The sequence below is a fragment of the Pezoporus wallicus genome, unplaced genomic scaffold, assembly GCF_028554395.1.
Source record: "Pezoporus wallicus isolate ANWC-B61680 ecotype Strahan unplaced genomic scaffold, APGP_CSIRO_Pwel_v1 contig_5485, whole genome shotgun sequence".
Taxonomy (NCBI): domain Eukaryota; kingdom Metazoa; phylum Chordata; class Aves; order Psittaciformes; family Psittacidae; genus Pezoporus; species Pezoporus wallicus.
In genome coordinates this window covers 6,929,847-6,942,906 of record NW_026641550.1, presented here as the reverse complement: position 1 = coordinate 6,942,906, position 13,060 = coordinate 6,929,847, and the positions used below count along the sequence as shown (strand labels likewise).

Here is a 13,060-nt window from a genome sequence, read left to right as displayed (position 1 = left end):
TGCTGTGGTACTCGTGCAGCAATGGAAACCATGATGTCAAATGTTTAGAGACAGGAGCAGGGTTTCTGGCCATGCCACTCATTTATGGTGCTGTTGGTTTTGTTCACAGAGGAAAAGGCAGCCTGTTACACTTGCATAATTTAACCAAAGGACTTGTATAGTTTCATGAGCACTGGTTTACTCCTTGACAGGACTTTTTTCAGTTTAGTTTTGGATATCAGCATAAACTGATCTGAAAATCAGAAAAATGTCCTCTGGACTGCCCACAGGCCATAACATACTGGGTTGAATTAGCTTTTCCCCTTTTATCTCACCATGTTGGACAAGATCTTATACGACCAACTTAGTTTTATTCTCCCAATTGGTAGATGTGGGAGGGATTCTATCTCCAATTGGTTCTGCAGCCTTTGAGAGATCCCTGTCTGGGATGAAAGGCATGGAGAAACTTCAGCTGGGAAGGGGGAAAATTGGTGTCCAGAGAGGTCCTTCCTCATCCTGCGTCTGTGAAAAGAACAAGTATTAAATACCACTATTAAATATAGCCTGGTAAAGAATTCAGCATTAAGGCAAAGTACTTTGCACTCACTTTTTCATAATGTATGTGGAAAGTCAGTACCCCAACCAAAGGGCCTGAGTTCTCCAAATGAATCTTTTCTCAGCAATGCAGAAGAATTGTTTGTCACTCTAATATTAATGCCCCTCATGGCATAAGGAAGCAGATATTTCTCTTTTGGCTTTGGGTCCTGTGACCAATGTTCTGATTTCTGCCATTCAGATGACCTGCTTTTCCCCACTGCTGTGTCCACTGTTGGAAAAAATAGCCAGATAAATTAGAATCAACTCCACAATGCCTGACAAAGTTGCAACATCCTAATAATCTTTTAAGATTATTTTCTTCCAAAGCTTTGATTCAATAACTGTCTTTATTGGTCAGCACAGGCGAGGTTTATTGAAAAACAGATATTAGTAATGGACTTCTGTGTTTGTCAGTAAATCTTGTTCTGTGTGCTGATGTAAGGAATTGCCTTCAGTCTGACTTCATCTTTGCCAGGTCTGACTGTGATAGGAACAAAAAGGGCACTTTTAAATCTCTCCAACAGACAAGGGATGCAGAGGGGAATAAATGTCAGACCTTGTGCGAGTAAGCAGCCCAAGTGGCTTCACTGAAGTAGCAAATTGGTCTGCCGAAGGTGGGCCCTTGAGTTGCTGCACCACCGTTGCTCTGTCCTCATAGATGGAAGCAGAGCCTGACAGACATTCTTAGGTAAATAAAAAACCAAAGCTGTACAGAAAGAGCACAAGGGGCCTTTTCAGTGGATCACAGTCACGAAACCTATCACTTAGGGCTTGTCAAGGCAAACGTAGTTAGTGGCTGGATCAGTGGCTTTTGCAAAAACCCTGGTTTGGGCTCATGCTGTTTGTGCCAGTTTAGATTTCCTTCATCAAGAAAAACTCCTGACAGAACGGAGGTGCCACTTGCATCCACTGATGCTGATGTTTTCAGTATCACAGGGAAAAGCAGCAGCACACTTGGACCCAGGGGAGCATTAAGCCACAGCAGCCACCTTACACATCCTCTCCAAATGCTCACAGTGAAACTCGCTTGTGGTTTACAAATATCACAGGGTTGCCAGAAGCCTTGACTCTAGGCTTGGGACTTGAGCCAGTTTTGCTGAGCACCATCTCTACCGCAAAGCAGAGTCCTTCCAACTCACCTCCTCTATTTTTTTATTATTCAATACTTCTCTTCCTGCCAGTCAGCCCTGGTGTTCTTTTCCCTCAAGGGTAAGCCACGGAGGCTGTAGGTAACCAGGTCTCCTGCAGATGCTGAATACAACCGCCTGTGGATAGTTTTCTGCTGGATTAGTGTGTGGCATCAGCTCAATAAATGGCACAGCTGGGGCAGAAGGGAGGAGGAGGTCAGAGGGGCACAGTCTGAGGCAGAGTAGAGGGCAGGGAGCCAGGCATCCATTTTTCCCTCCCAAGTAACCTCAGCCACTTCAGGTAACTTCACCCAAGGAAATTCAGGACCGCATAAAGGCAGGAGACATCTCAAACATGAGCCTGGCAGTATCCAGGCCCAGTTTACTCACAGTCCAGCTCCAAAACAGATTGCTGTGTTTGAGAAACTGTGGTGCGCATTTTTTTTTTTCCTCATGCTTATGCTGATTTGGGTTTTGTACATGACAGTGTTTACACAATAAGCGGAATTGGATTCTGTATCTGTATTATCTCTGATACGTTCTCAAATTAAGCAGTTCCAATGAAACATTTATCTTTTCCCTTGATGTGATTTAGAATATGTTTATATCTGTTCCTTTTCATATTTTAAAGCTTTACGTTTTTCTTCACTTCTAATATACTGAGAACAAAGTGAACTTATTTTGATCTCTCTCAATTATACATTTATGAGTTTATTTGTCCTTTGCAGGCAGCCATTCGAAAAGAGCTTAATGAATTTAAAAGCAGTGAAATGGAAGTTCATGAATTAAGTAGGCATCTAACAAGGTAAGCTGAGATTCATTTTTTAAGACTATCAATGAATACTGTTGTTTTCAAAAGGAAAACGCAGCAGCTGCTTCTCCAACACTGACTGAACACACCATGAGGTCTAGACAACATGTAGAATTACAGGCTGTAAAAGAAACTCACACAGACAAACTCATGCTGCCCCGTTATGTGGCGTTACGCAGCCATGTGCTGTCTGTTAATGACATGTAACCTCCCTTTATTTTTTAAGTCTTGGTGCTCTAGCTGCGTGTCTTTTCTCTTGATATTAGAAGTGGTGTTGGTGTCTGAAGGAGGACAGGGAACTCGTGCAGAACCAGCACGTAGGCATGAATGAGCACACACTCAAACCCCACTGAGCATACAGCTGTTCCAAACTACGTGTGTCCCACACACAGGTTGCTCAGTCCCGCCCTCCATATCCTGCTATAGGCAATGCAGTGGAGAAATAGCAAGACTGACATGACGAGAGGCATTATTTTTTAAACTTTTAGACTTGTTTTTGTTGTTTAAAATGTTAGAGGCTGATGCATTATCCATGACCCCAAAGTAACAACCCTCCTCTCTGACAGGCTAGGGCCGAGGCATGCTGGAAGGTCAGGACAAGTCCCCTCACACAGCCTGTGCTGAGCCTGCTCTGGCTTTGATGCTGAGATAAGCTGAATTCCTGGCCTGTCAGCTGAAGCCAGGCCTTTGCAAATCAACCTTAACCCCTGCTCACCGTTAGACATTAAAGACAGGTGTTAGGTATTGGAGACAACTGACAGTCAGATCTGGTGCAGAAATGGAGCTGCCTGTTTATTAATACACTCATCAGCTAGATGCTTGTGAAATATGCAGTCAGTACTGTTAAGAAAAATGTAGAAAAGCTTAAGGCAAAATTAATTTTGTACTAGGGGATTTTAATGTGCATAAATTAATAATTATATTAAAATTCACCACATGTATAAAGCACATACTCCCTTGCAGAAATGATCTTCCGTCTACTTCCTAGCATGTGTTAGGGTGGTTGCACCAGGGTTTGCAGTAACAGAGTGCTGCTGGAGCCAGGCCAGCCGCCTTTGAGCAATAAAGTCTGGAAGAAGCCTTAGGGTGTGCAGTTGGCCTAAATCTGTTGACCCCAGTGACTCAGCCTCTGGGGGACGTTTGGCTCACTCCTCCAGGAGAGCAGTGATACATTTAGAAAGGATGAGGCTCTTTTGTTTTAAAGGGAGTGTTGCTACAAGGAATCAAGCTACAACAGACAGCTCTGTTGACTTCCATGAGGCCTTTAGCATCCCACAAACATAGAGATTGGTTTAGTTTTCCAGAAGTCTCTCTGGCTGCTTGGCTTTCACAGGTTTCTGGGCAGTATTTGCTTCTCTCACAGTGTTGGGGTGAGCTGTGACCCTTTTGAGGTGCTACTGTATCCGAAAGCTGCTGAATGGCTTTGACTCGCTAAGTCTGAGCCAAACATACTCAGGGCTATAGCTAATATAATAGAAATTGGAATAGAAGTTCAGCAGGACTTGCTGGTTAGACAAGTGGCTTTGGGAAATACGCACTTGAAAGAAGGACGCTTAAACAAAATAGAGTAATTCCATTAAACAAACTTAGATAAATCACCATTATAAAATCATTAGCAAGGTAATGAGCTATTCATGTCATTAAGCAGTGGCATGAGCTGAGGAAAGAATGTGAGTGTTGCTTTACTAGTGGGACACATTAATTAATTCATAATGGAGTGAAAAATCAAAGCCTAAATAAAAAACCTCTGCAGAGCTGACAAACCCACAGCTCCTGACACAGGGTGTACTTGCAGAAAGTATGGCCATTTCAGCAGTACTTGCCTCTTTAGCCTCCAGCACTCAGGAATAATCATACATGAACGGTATGTACATCTTTCTGGCTAAGGAGCATAAGTTTTGTCTAAACCAGACAATTTTTTTTGAATCAGTCATGGTGTGGTCTGCAGGAGGAGTGGCTGCTCTGAAATAACTCACTTGGGGATTTGACAGAGTAGACCCAAAGCATATTACTGCATTTGGTAGGTTTTGGTGCAAAGAGTGTTTGCCTATGAACTGTGTGTCAGACTGGCGAGAGCCAAGAAGTGTGTGTGTCTGTTCTGGGTCTGCAGTGCAGCATGGCTGATGTCAGTGCTGCAGGAATTGAGCTGCCTGATGGTGTCACGGTAGCAATTAGCTCTCCAGGTTTCTTTATGTATGACATGCATGTGAGAATATTATCTTAGTATTTCTCTTTTTCCCTCCCCACTTGTGTTTTAGGTTTCATAGACCGTAGCAGTTCAATTCTACCTGACTACTATGCCATCTTCAAAACATAACTATAAGAAACCATAAGTGCTGGTATTATTCATTTCCCCATTACGTACAGTGTAAATCTTCTGAACTGCCTTTAAAAAAAAAAAGTAGAAAAACAAATATTAAAAAAAAAGAAAAATTGTATTTACATGTGATGGGTACTGCAGCATCATCAGACCTGCTGGTTCAAGCTTCAGTAACAGAAAAAGTAACAGAAAATACCCCTGGTGGGAATTGTGCCAAGACTTGGCATCTATGTATAAGACTTTCCTGGCATGTGGATTTGCCATACATGTTCAAGCCCAGCTGGTGGTGCATCCATTTCGTCTTCAGGCACCCTTCATCCTGACAAGCCTCTGTCATCGACTCTAGAGAGCCCTGAGATGGTGTTCAGGGAAGCACTGGCCTGGCTGAAGTCTCCAAAAGACAAGCACCTATGACATTACAGCACTTAAACCAAACACTCCTTTCAGGCTGCAAGCACCTTATGGGGACAATGAAGGAGCAAAACTACTCTATGGGCCAGCCCATCTGTGAATACCATCTGACTAGAAAGGCTTTTCTTTCCCGGGAGAAGTTTATGGCCAGTCAATCCACATTGTTCGGCTCCCAAGCAGAAAAAGGCATCAGCTGTAGAGTACAGGACACCCTACTGAAGGCTGGTTCAGTTCTACCAACTGTTTATTTTTCATCTCTGATTTTCTAAACCCAGTTGTGAACCCATCAGCAGTAAATGACGAGAATGTTAAGGACAGGCAAGCAAAACCCATCTCTTCATAGTCACTGCATGGCATTCACTCAGCTTGTAGTTTGTTTTTACACGCAAGCCTCATGACTGCCTAAGAGCCGACACGCACATCTGGCAGCAAGGCTGGGATTCGCACCGGCTCTGCAGAGGTACATGCGCCAGAAGGAGCTGAGGATTCGGTGAGCAATATCTATCCTTGCTGTATCAGGTGTTTCAAGAACTGATCCTAAACTCACACAGAAAAGCGTGACAGACTGTGTTGCCTGGCCTAACAAAAGGAGTGTGGTGCATTGGTATGGATGGTGGGACTTGTCATTGGCACCCACAGCTGGGGCATAAGGACAGCAATTCAGAAGTGTTCTGGTTTGGTTTTAATTTATTTTTATTATAGTGGTTTAGCACACAAACTGACCAAGTGGAGCTCAGAGAGCGGGTCACTCTGGGCCTGGTTTACCTGCCAATTTAAACACATGCTTAACCAAGTAAGCATGCAAACAGCCTCACTGAATTCAACAGCATGTCTGACAGGCTTAATTGAAGCTGAACACATTCAAGTGCTTTTCTGAACTTAGGCCAGCACCTTCCAGAATCAAGTCCTTAACTAGTACAACGCCAGCAAGCTGGGGCAAACATTGTCTAGAAATCATTTCCAGCTCATACAAGCAACTATTATGCCATGGTTTGGGTCAGTGGCCCAAAGCACTGTAGCAACTTTAAGAAGCTCCAGATTATTACTTCAGGACACCTTTTTTCTTCCCTAATAGCTATTTTGCTTTGACAGTTTGAACAGAGAGGCCAAAGTTTTTTACTACAGTATTCCTATTAATTATTCTGTTTGGGGGTTTTTTCCCTTTCTTATTGTCTTCCATGTACCTACCCACCCTCTGTGCTCCCTCTCTACCTCCCCTGATGATGTGCTAACATTGCCCTTCACTGATCATGGGCTGAGAAGCCTCTTGCACCTGAGCATTCAGTGGCCAATGCTGCTGCAACAGTGCCAACAGTCCTGCCTCTGATGAGGTCTCCACCTCATTCCTCTGGAGGAAGGAGTAAAGCAGAAGGCCTGCTTTGGCACCTACCCTGCCAAAACACTGGCAGTATGGCTAAAGCACTCCATTTACATTTAGTGATGGTACTCGGTACGTCACAGATTTATCTCTGTCGAGAGAGACAAATGAAAACATTTCTCATCTGTGGCCATCCTTGCAATGCTGTACATTATCAGCTATTAAGAATTGGCTTGTAGGATGTTGTAGGATGGAAGATGCTATACAGGAAGTAAAAAATAGCTGGTTTCTGGTGCCTGATGTGATACGCTTCCCAGACTCGGTAATGATTTCCAAAGAAACACACACAGTGATTTCTCTATCACCAGCTCACAGTTGCTTTAGATACAACTTCATCTTTAATGTGCAATGTTATCAGCTCAGTGCAGCAAAGACAGAGCGCGTACATACCAGCCAGGAACACACTGCTGTGGGTTAATTTTCATGAAAACCTGGGGTTCATGTTTTTAAACTCATTCACATACGCATGCACACACAAGAAGACTGCATCACAGCTTTCAAAAAGGAAAACAAAACCCTATGCTTTTGACTACACATACATTGTATTAGGAAAGGGCTCTGCAATATAACTGTTCTGAAGAGTAACAAGCCCTCATGTTCCCATTATGGATCTAATACCTGCCCTGGCATCATTAGCTTAGACATTCCCTATGAAAGGGGAAGGAAAGCCATTCAAGGAGCAGCAGTGACAGAAATCACAGGACTCAGCAGGCTGGTGGGAAGAAAAAGTGAGAATTTTTTCTTTTTTTCTTTTCTTCATTTTCTGGTTAAAATGAAAAGGAAGAGGTGGAATAGAGTCCCTGGGGAATGGGTAGTCTGTGGACAGTCTGGGGCCTGCCCCTGTCCCGTGTGGGCATGGATCCCAGCAGTGCCCACGGCTGCCTGTCTGGTAGCCTAAATAAACCCCAGGACACTGGTTGAGGCACATACCAGCCAAGTCCTGAGGGCCAGATGTTCCCCAGCACCCTGCCTTCATCTGGATGGGCTCACGGTAGGTCCCTGCTGACCACTTGGCGAGTTGTCATGCTCTACCTGCCTCAGGATTCATGCTGTCCCCAGGGCAGCTACTTGCAGCAATGCCTTTTCCTTTTGTTTTCAATTATGTTAACTCCTGGCTGAGCAGACTGCAGGACACAGTGGAAGCACTGCCATATTTCTCCCAAATTGGAAGCAGAGCTTATTACTGAAAAGGTGAAGGGAGAGGAGAAAGAAGCCATATAAAGCGTTTGGCATTGTAATAACCATCACATAACTGGCACTTCATCTGATTTTAGATTCAGTGACTCTGGGTATTTTGCAAAGTCAACCTTTGGCAAGGCATTCTTCAACAACCTGAACACTGGGTTTGCATACCCACCTCTGGCATCCATGGGAAGTTGCAAGCACACTGGGGAAAGCTAGTCCTTTATTTAAAATCTGTTTTCTTGAGCACTTGTCCTCTCTTCTGTGGAAGCCCTCTCTATCACAGCAAAGTAGCTGTGTTCTGTTGGGGTGAAGAAAAAAAACCCAAAACCAACAAAATCATGATTTCCCCACCTTCAACCTTGAATATATGTAGGACATACAGATGATGATGGAATCCCTGCTAAAATTCTGTTAACATTGCAGTTAACACCAGTCAGCCTCATTCCTATTAGGAGGAGATTAACAGTAGTAATAAAGACATTACGTCAGATTTAGAGAATGGAAAAATCAACACAGAACAAAAAATGGCTATTCCGATCATCCATCTCTGGATGATAATGATCTCTGGCTGATAACGGAGGTAATATTCTAGAGTCAAGGAAGAAAAACATTTGATTATAATCTACTGAATCCTCATGGGTTATTTGTACTTAAAATGTGCAAGAGTTGTGACATCTGTTCTACAGCCTGTGGAAAGATGTAGTGGAAACTGGGGGAGCTGGGGAGTTGGTGGGGATTGGAAAAGCTACTCCAAAATGTCTAGAGGAAAGATTTGATTGTTTGAAAAAAAGCAGTGGTGAGGAAATGATGGTGGCATCACCCTCCCACCTGCACCCTCGCCAGGAGGGACCCGACAATGTATTTATGGCTAATGGAGAAGGTGTCAGTGTTGCAGCTTTTCCTCAGTACCATGACCCTCTGGTTATATACTTGCAGGCTGAAGTGTCAGGCTGCAGGTTTGATGGGACAGGCTCAGGCCAGCTTTTGTGTCTAGACAATTCCTCATGTGCACTGTGGACATTACTGGAAGAGGAGAGGGAAGGGGGGAATGGAATTTTATAGACTTCTAACTGTTTAACTGGAACAATTTAGTGAGCCTATTACACAAGCATATTTCAGCCTAATACTTCCATCTAATCACAGCACTCTGTTACCACTGCAACTTGACACCAAACTCTTCCTTTGTTATTTCTACGGTGCTGTCTGCGCTGTGGAAACATTACAAACCCACAGAGGGGGAGAAATTCCAACATGCCTAGTAAAAGCTTGCACACATAGAAATAGATGGTCAAGATGGAAACCCACAGTTACGCGTGAATGAGGGCTCCCTAACGTGCCTGCAAATAAAATCACTTTGTATAAATAGCCATGGGAGATGACTAGGCTAATAAAAATATCAGGAAAGAAAAAGGGAATAAACAATTTTTCCCAGGTGTTTGGTCTGCCCGAGCTTGGAACAACTTCTGTAAACAAAGAAGAGGTGATGGGCACATTACCTGTGTTCTCATGTATCCCAGTTACTCCTGCACCAGTTGCATTTTCCAGTTGATATCCAAGTGTATGTATATAGTTTGTCTTTGTATAGGAGTGAGTGTGGTGGCTGTTAATCGTGCTCTTCCAGTATTGTAATTTAACAGATTATGGCTGTATGAAAATGATGTAAATAACTAGAAAAAAAATTAAACTGGATCTCTATGTCCTAGTTTTTGTACATACTGAAACTGCATGGTATTTAAATTATTGTTTGTCTCTGATGTATGCAGTTTCTTAAAAAAATTCATTTAAAAAAAGCATTCCTGTGCCTGTGTATTTTATCACCCTCTGTCCCAGTGATTGATAGTGTAACAAAGGGATGCAATAGAGGATAGCAGCCCTCCTGCTGCCAGCCAGGCTCAGCACTACAGCCTGGCAGCTGCAGCGACATAGTGCATGCCCACAGCATGCTCACACCTCAGTGGGAAGCAAAGCAGAACAAGACTTACCAGAACAGATTGAGGGGACACCATATCAACTGAGACACTAGTGCTGTCTCGTGAGCTGGATCAGTAAAGATGTGTGAAGGAAGATGACTGGTACCTCAGCTGCTTAAGTTGTACCCAGCACCAGGCTAGTAAAGGACGAAAACCGACAGTCTGCACTAGACACGCTCACACCCCCCAACACTGGGAACCCAAACCCAACTCCCCTGTTCACAAGTTTTTGTCCACTATGCAGCACCCTGTGGTTATAGCAAACATCACTGAGCAGTACTAGCAAGTGCTGTTGCAGCAGAAGAGCTGTACCTGCACATCCACCTACTTTCATACCACCTTATCATCTTTTCCTCAGTAGCTTCTGTGGTTGCACAGCATTTCAGGCTGTGACAAGCTGCAGCCAGCGTGAAAGGGTGAAGAAAAACCACCTTGACCAGGGTAAGTACGTACCTTCAAACAGTCTCACTAGCAGCCTGCAGAAAGCACAGAAGGTAACAGCGCTGTGTAGGCTCTTTAGTTTTCGTAACTGATGGTGCAAAAATTTGGACCCCTAAGAGACAACCAGCACCAGCATCCTCACTGTAACTGGCAGGTGGGAGCCACTTCCCTCCTCTGATGCACCCAGCCTTCCCACTACATAAAAATGAAAGGTCCATATACTTTAACTGACCAAATTCTTTGTTTCCTTTTGCGTAAGTTTTCACTGACCTACTGTGTCTTCAGTAAAGTCCATGTAATTCCTAGCAGTCAAAACTGCAATCTAACACCACCTTTAGGTTGGAAACAGAGAAGGCTGAAAAAAACCCACAATTTCCTATTAAACTGTCACACATGCAAAACCACAGTGCTGCTTAGCAGTACCTGGCTAAGAGCTCAGTGCCCTTGGTGCAGGTATGGGGTGAGACTGCTTTGCTATCATGTTCCTCACCTCCGATTCTGCCCTTCACAGCTCAGATCAGGGCTCCCTGGCAACCAAGTCCAAAACAAACAGCATGGCCATGCCCTGGTCACACAGTTGAGCCAGTCTGCATGGGACAAAGCGGCCACCCTCCTGAGCAGCGCAAGCTGATAGCTTCTGGTGTGCACTCCGTCATCCCCACATCCGTCAGGGCACAATGCGGAGGTGCACCACCATCCTGCACTCACCCAGACAAGCACTGCCTAGCCATTGTACAAAAATTGCTTACAGAATTCTTTCCCTAAGTGGCAGAATGCATGAAAGCCTGGCTGATCAGTGAATTTGTGCTGCGTGGTTAGGAATGCCGGTGTTCAGAGAGACACCCTCTTCAATTGAAGTCATCCCATGTGTCCCTGGAAGTTTTGCTCTTATCAGCAGGAACCTACTCTCCAACATTGTTACTTGATCAGCTCTAAATTACTGTACTTCAGCCACTTCTGTCTCCACACTCTTACACTTTTCTTCACATACTCTTAGGCCCCTTGGCAGACTTCAAATCACTCATCTTTTTTCAAGCATCATCCTCTGACATCTGCCATTACTTTTCTTATCTGGAGTTTCCATCACATTTGGACATCAGCTGGAAAAGATTTGGTGCAACACAGGAGAGCACAGACATGTGGCATTGCTCTAAACCTCTCTGGAGAGAAAGTACTGCTTGAGGGAAGAACTGGACCAAATTAAGTGTATTTTTCTTGTTTTCAAAGCCCATGAAGATATTTGGCAGGAGAGCAGGAGAAGGCTTGAGGGGGGAGCTTTCACTCTCCAACATGAATGCTTCAGTGTTGTTTCTATTGTTTCCAGGGGAAAAAAAAAAGGGAGGGGGGGAGGGGGGAATAAACCAAAAAACACTCTCAGCAGCTAGTTCTTTATGAACAAACAGGCACGCAACAAGCAGTTACATGCTCTGCCAGTCAGGGAGAAATAATGCAAACAAAGACAAAATACCTCATTTTTCAAGCTTCTCAAGAAAAATGAACATCCACAGTCCTCCTGAATGACATAGAGGTAACAGAAAACAAATAGCAAAGGTAACCCCTTTCCCATATTACCTAGCCAGGGATTTGCATTGGAGGCTCAACTATGTGCAACTTCAAAATCATCTGCGTAAGGCAATAGTCCACAGCAGGTAAATAACCAAACTTGAACTGCCTACTACACTATTTGTGGTGTTCAAGAGGTACAAAAGCAATTGTTAGCCACATATGCCAAACTCCAGGCTGGAAGCACAGACCAAGGCTGCCTAAATGGCAGATTCCACCCTAAGCTGTCTTGCCTCAGCCGCACCCTGATCATCACATGGTGGGGACAGTGAAAGCTCACATCTTGCTTTTGTGCTCTCTTGGGAAGCAGGTCTCAGAGCTAACGTCTTATGTTCAACTGAGCAGACATCACAAAAAATTAACTGAGTGTAAGTTAGCCAGATTCATACTTTCAGTCTCTTGGGAATTCAGTCAGTTTTCTGCATAAACTGTATCCCTCATAAATCCACAGTGAAAGCCCGGAAATGGATCTGTTCAGATACACACGAATATCTCTTACGAGATCAGTGAAGGAAGCATGGAGTTAAACCACTATCTATTCCCTAGAGAACTCCCCTCTTTCAGCATAGCCCAGAAGAAATAATGAACTCCATTAAAGAAACACCCTGTTCTTTGTACATGAAACTGAAAAAGCTGCATACAAACGTCAGCTGACATTACAGTGGAGCAACGTTTGAGGATCCATCCCACATACACTGAATATGTTTAAGTAAAACTGCTGTTGCTCATGTGGAAACATGAGGTTTTTACTGTGAGGATGACCAAGCACAGGCACAGGTTACCCAGAGAGGCAGTGGACTCTCCCTCCCCGTAGACATTCAAAAGCTGTCTGGACATGGTCTAGGCCAACTGGCTCTAGGTGGCCCTGCTTGAGCAGGGGGTTGGACCCAGTGACCTCCAGAGGTCCCTTCCAGCCTCAACCCTTCTATGACTCTGTGAAGGCAGACCTCTGTCTCTCATCTGTGCAGCTCCAGGACCTGCCTATTGATGGAAAAAAGGCTTTAAATTAAAAACTAACCGCCCCACAGAAAGCAACGTTTAGAGCCTCCAGTCAAACAGTGATCATCACTGAGAGCACTCACTGGCAAGTCTGGGAGCAATAACACTAACGGGTAATTCTAATCCTGATTCAGTGCATCTCTCTTCACAGAATACGAGTTATTGATTTCCTTTCAGGACTGAAACTACTTAACACCTCCAGTGTCATCACTGCTTGTTTTTTTAATAACTAAGTAATCTGCTGTCTAAAGGTCTGAATAATGTGTATGTGACTTTGGA

General features: G+C 44.1%; 1 protein-coding gene and 1 long non-coding RNA gene across 11 annotated transcripts in view; one reads left to right on the top strand and one right to left on the bottom strand.

Moving 5' to 3' along the window:
• PHACTR1 (phosphatase and actin regulator 1) overlaps positions 1-4,924 on the top strand; it is a 318,474-nt gene extending 313,550 nt beyond the window's left edge. For all 9 annotated transcript variants that reach the window (XM_057424312.1, XM_057424310.1, XM_057424311.1 and 6 more), the window contains 2 exons: positions 2,432-2,508; positions 4,773-4,924. In XM_057424312.1, the coding sequence (XP_057280295.1) occupies positions 2,432-2,508; positions 4,773-4,788 (93 nt within the window). In that variant the 3' untranslated portion in view covers positions 4,789-4,924. The remainder of the gene's footprint in view (positions 1-2,431; positions 2,509-4,772) is intronic.
• LOC130607318 (uncharacterized) lies at positions 335-10,527 on the bottom strand. Of its 2 annotated transcripts, none has more exons than XR_008974214.1 (2): positions 10,107-10,527; positions 335-805 (listed from the first exon to the last, which is right to left on the bottom strand). It is a non-coding gene; the product is annotated as an uncharacterized LOC130607318 (long non-coding RNA). The 2 variants fall into 2 exon arrangements; XR_008974215.1 differs by having other exon boundaries at positions 10,118-10,527.
• Between the last annotated feature and the right edge of the window lie 2,533 nt (positions 10,528-13,060).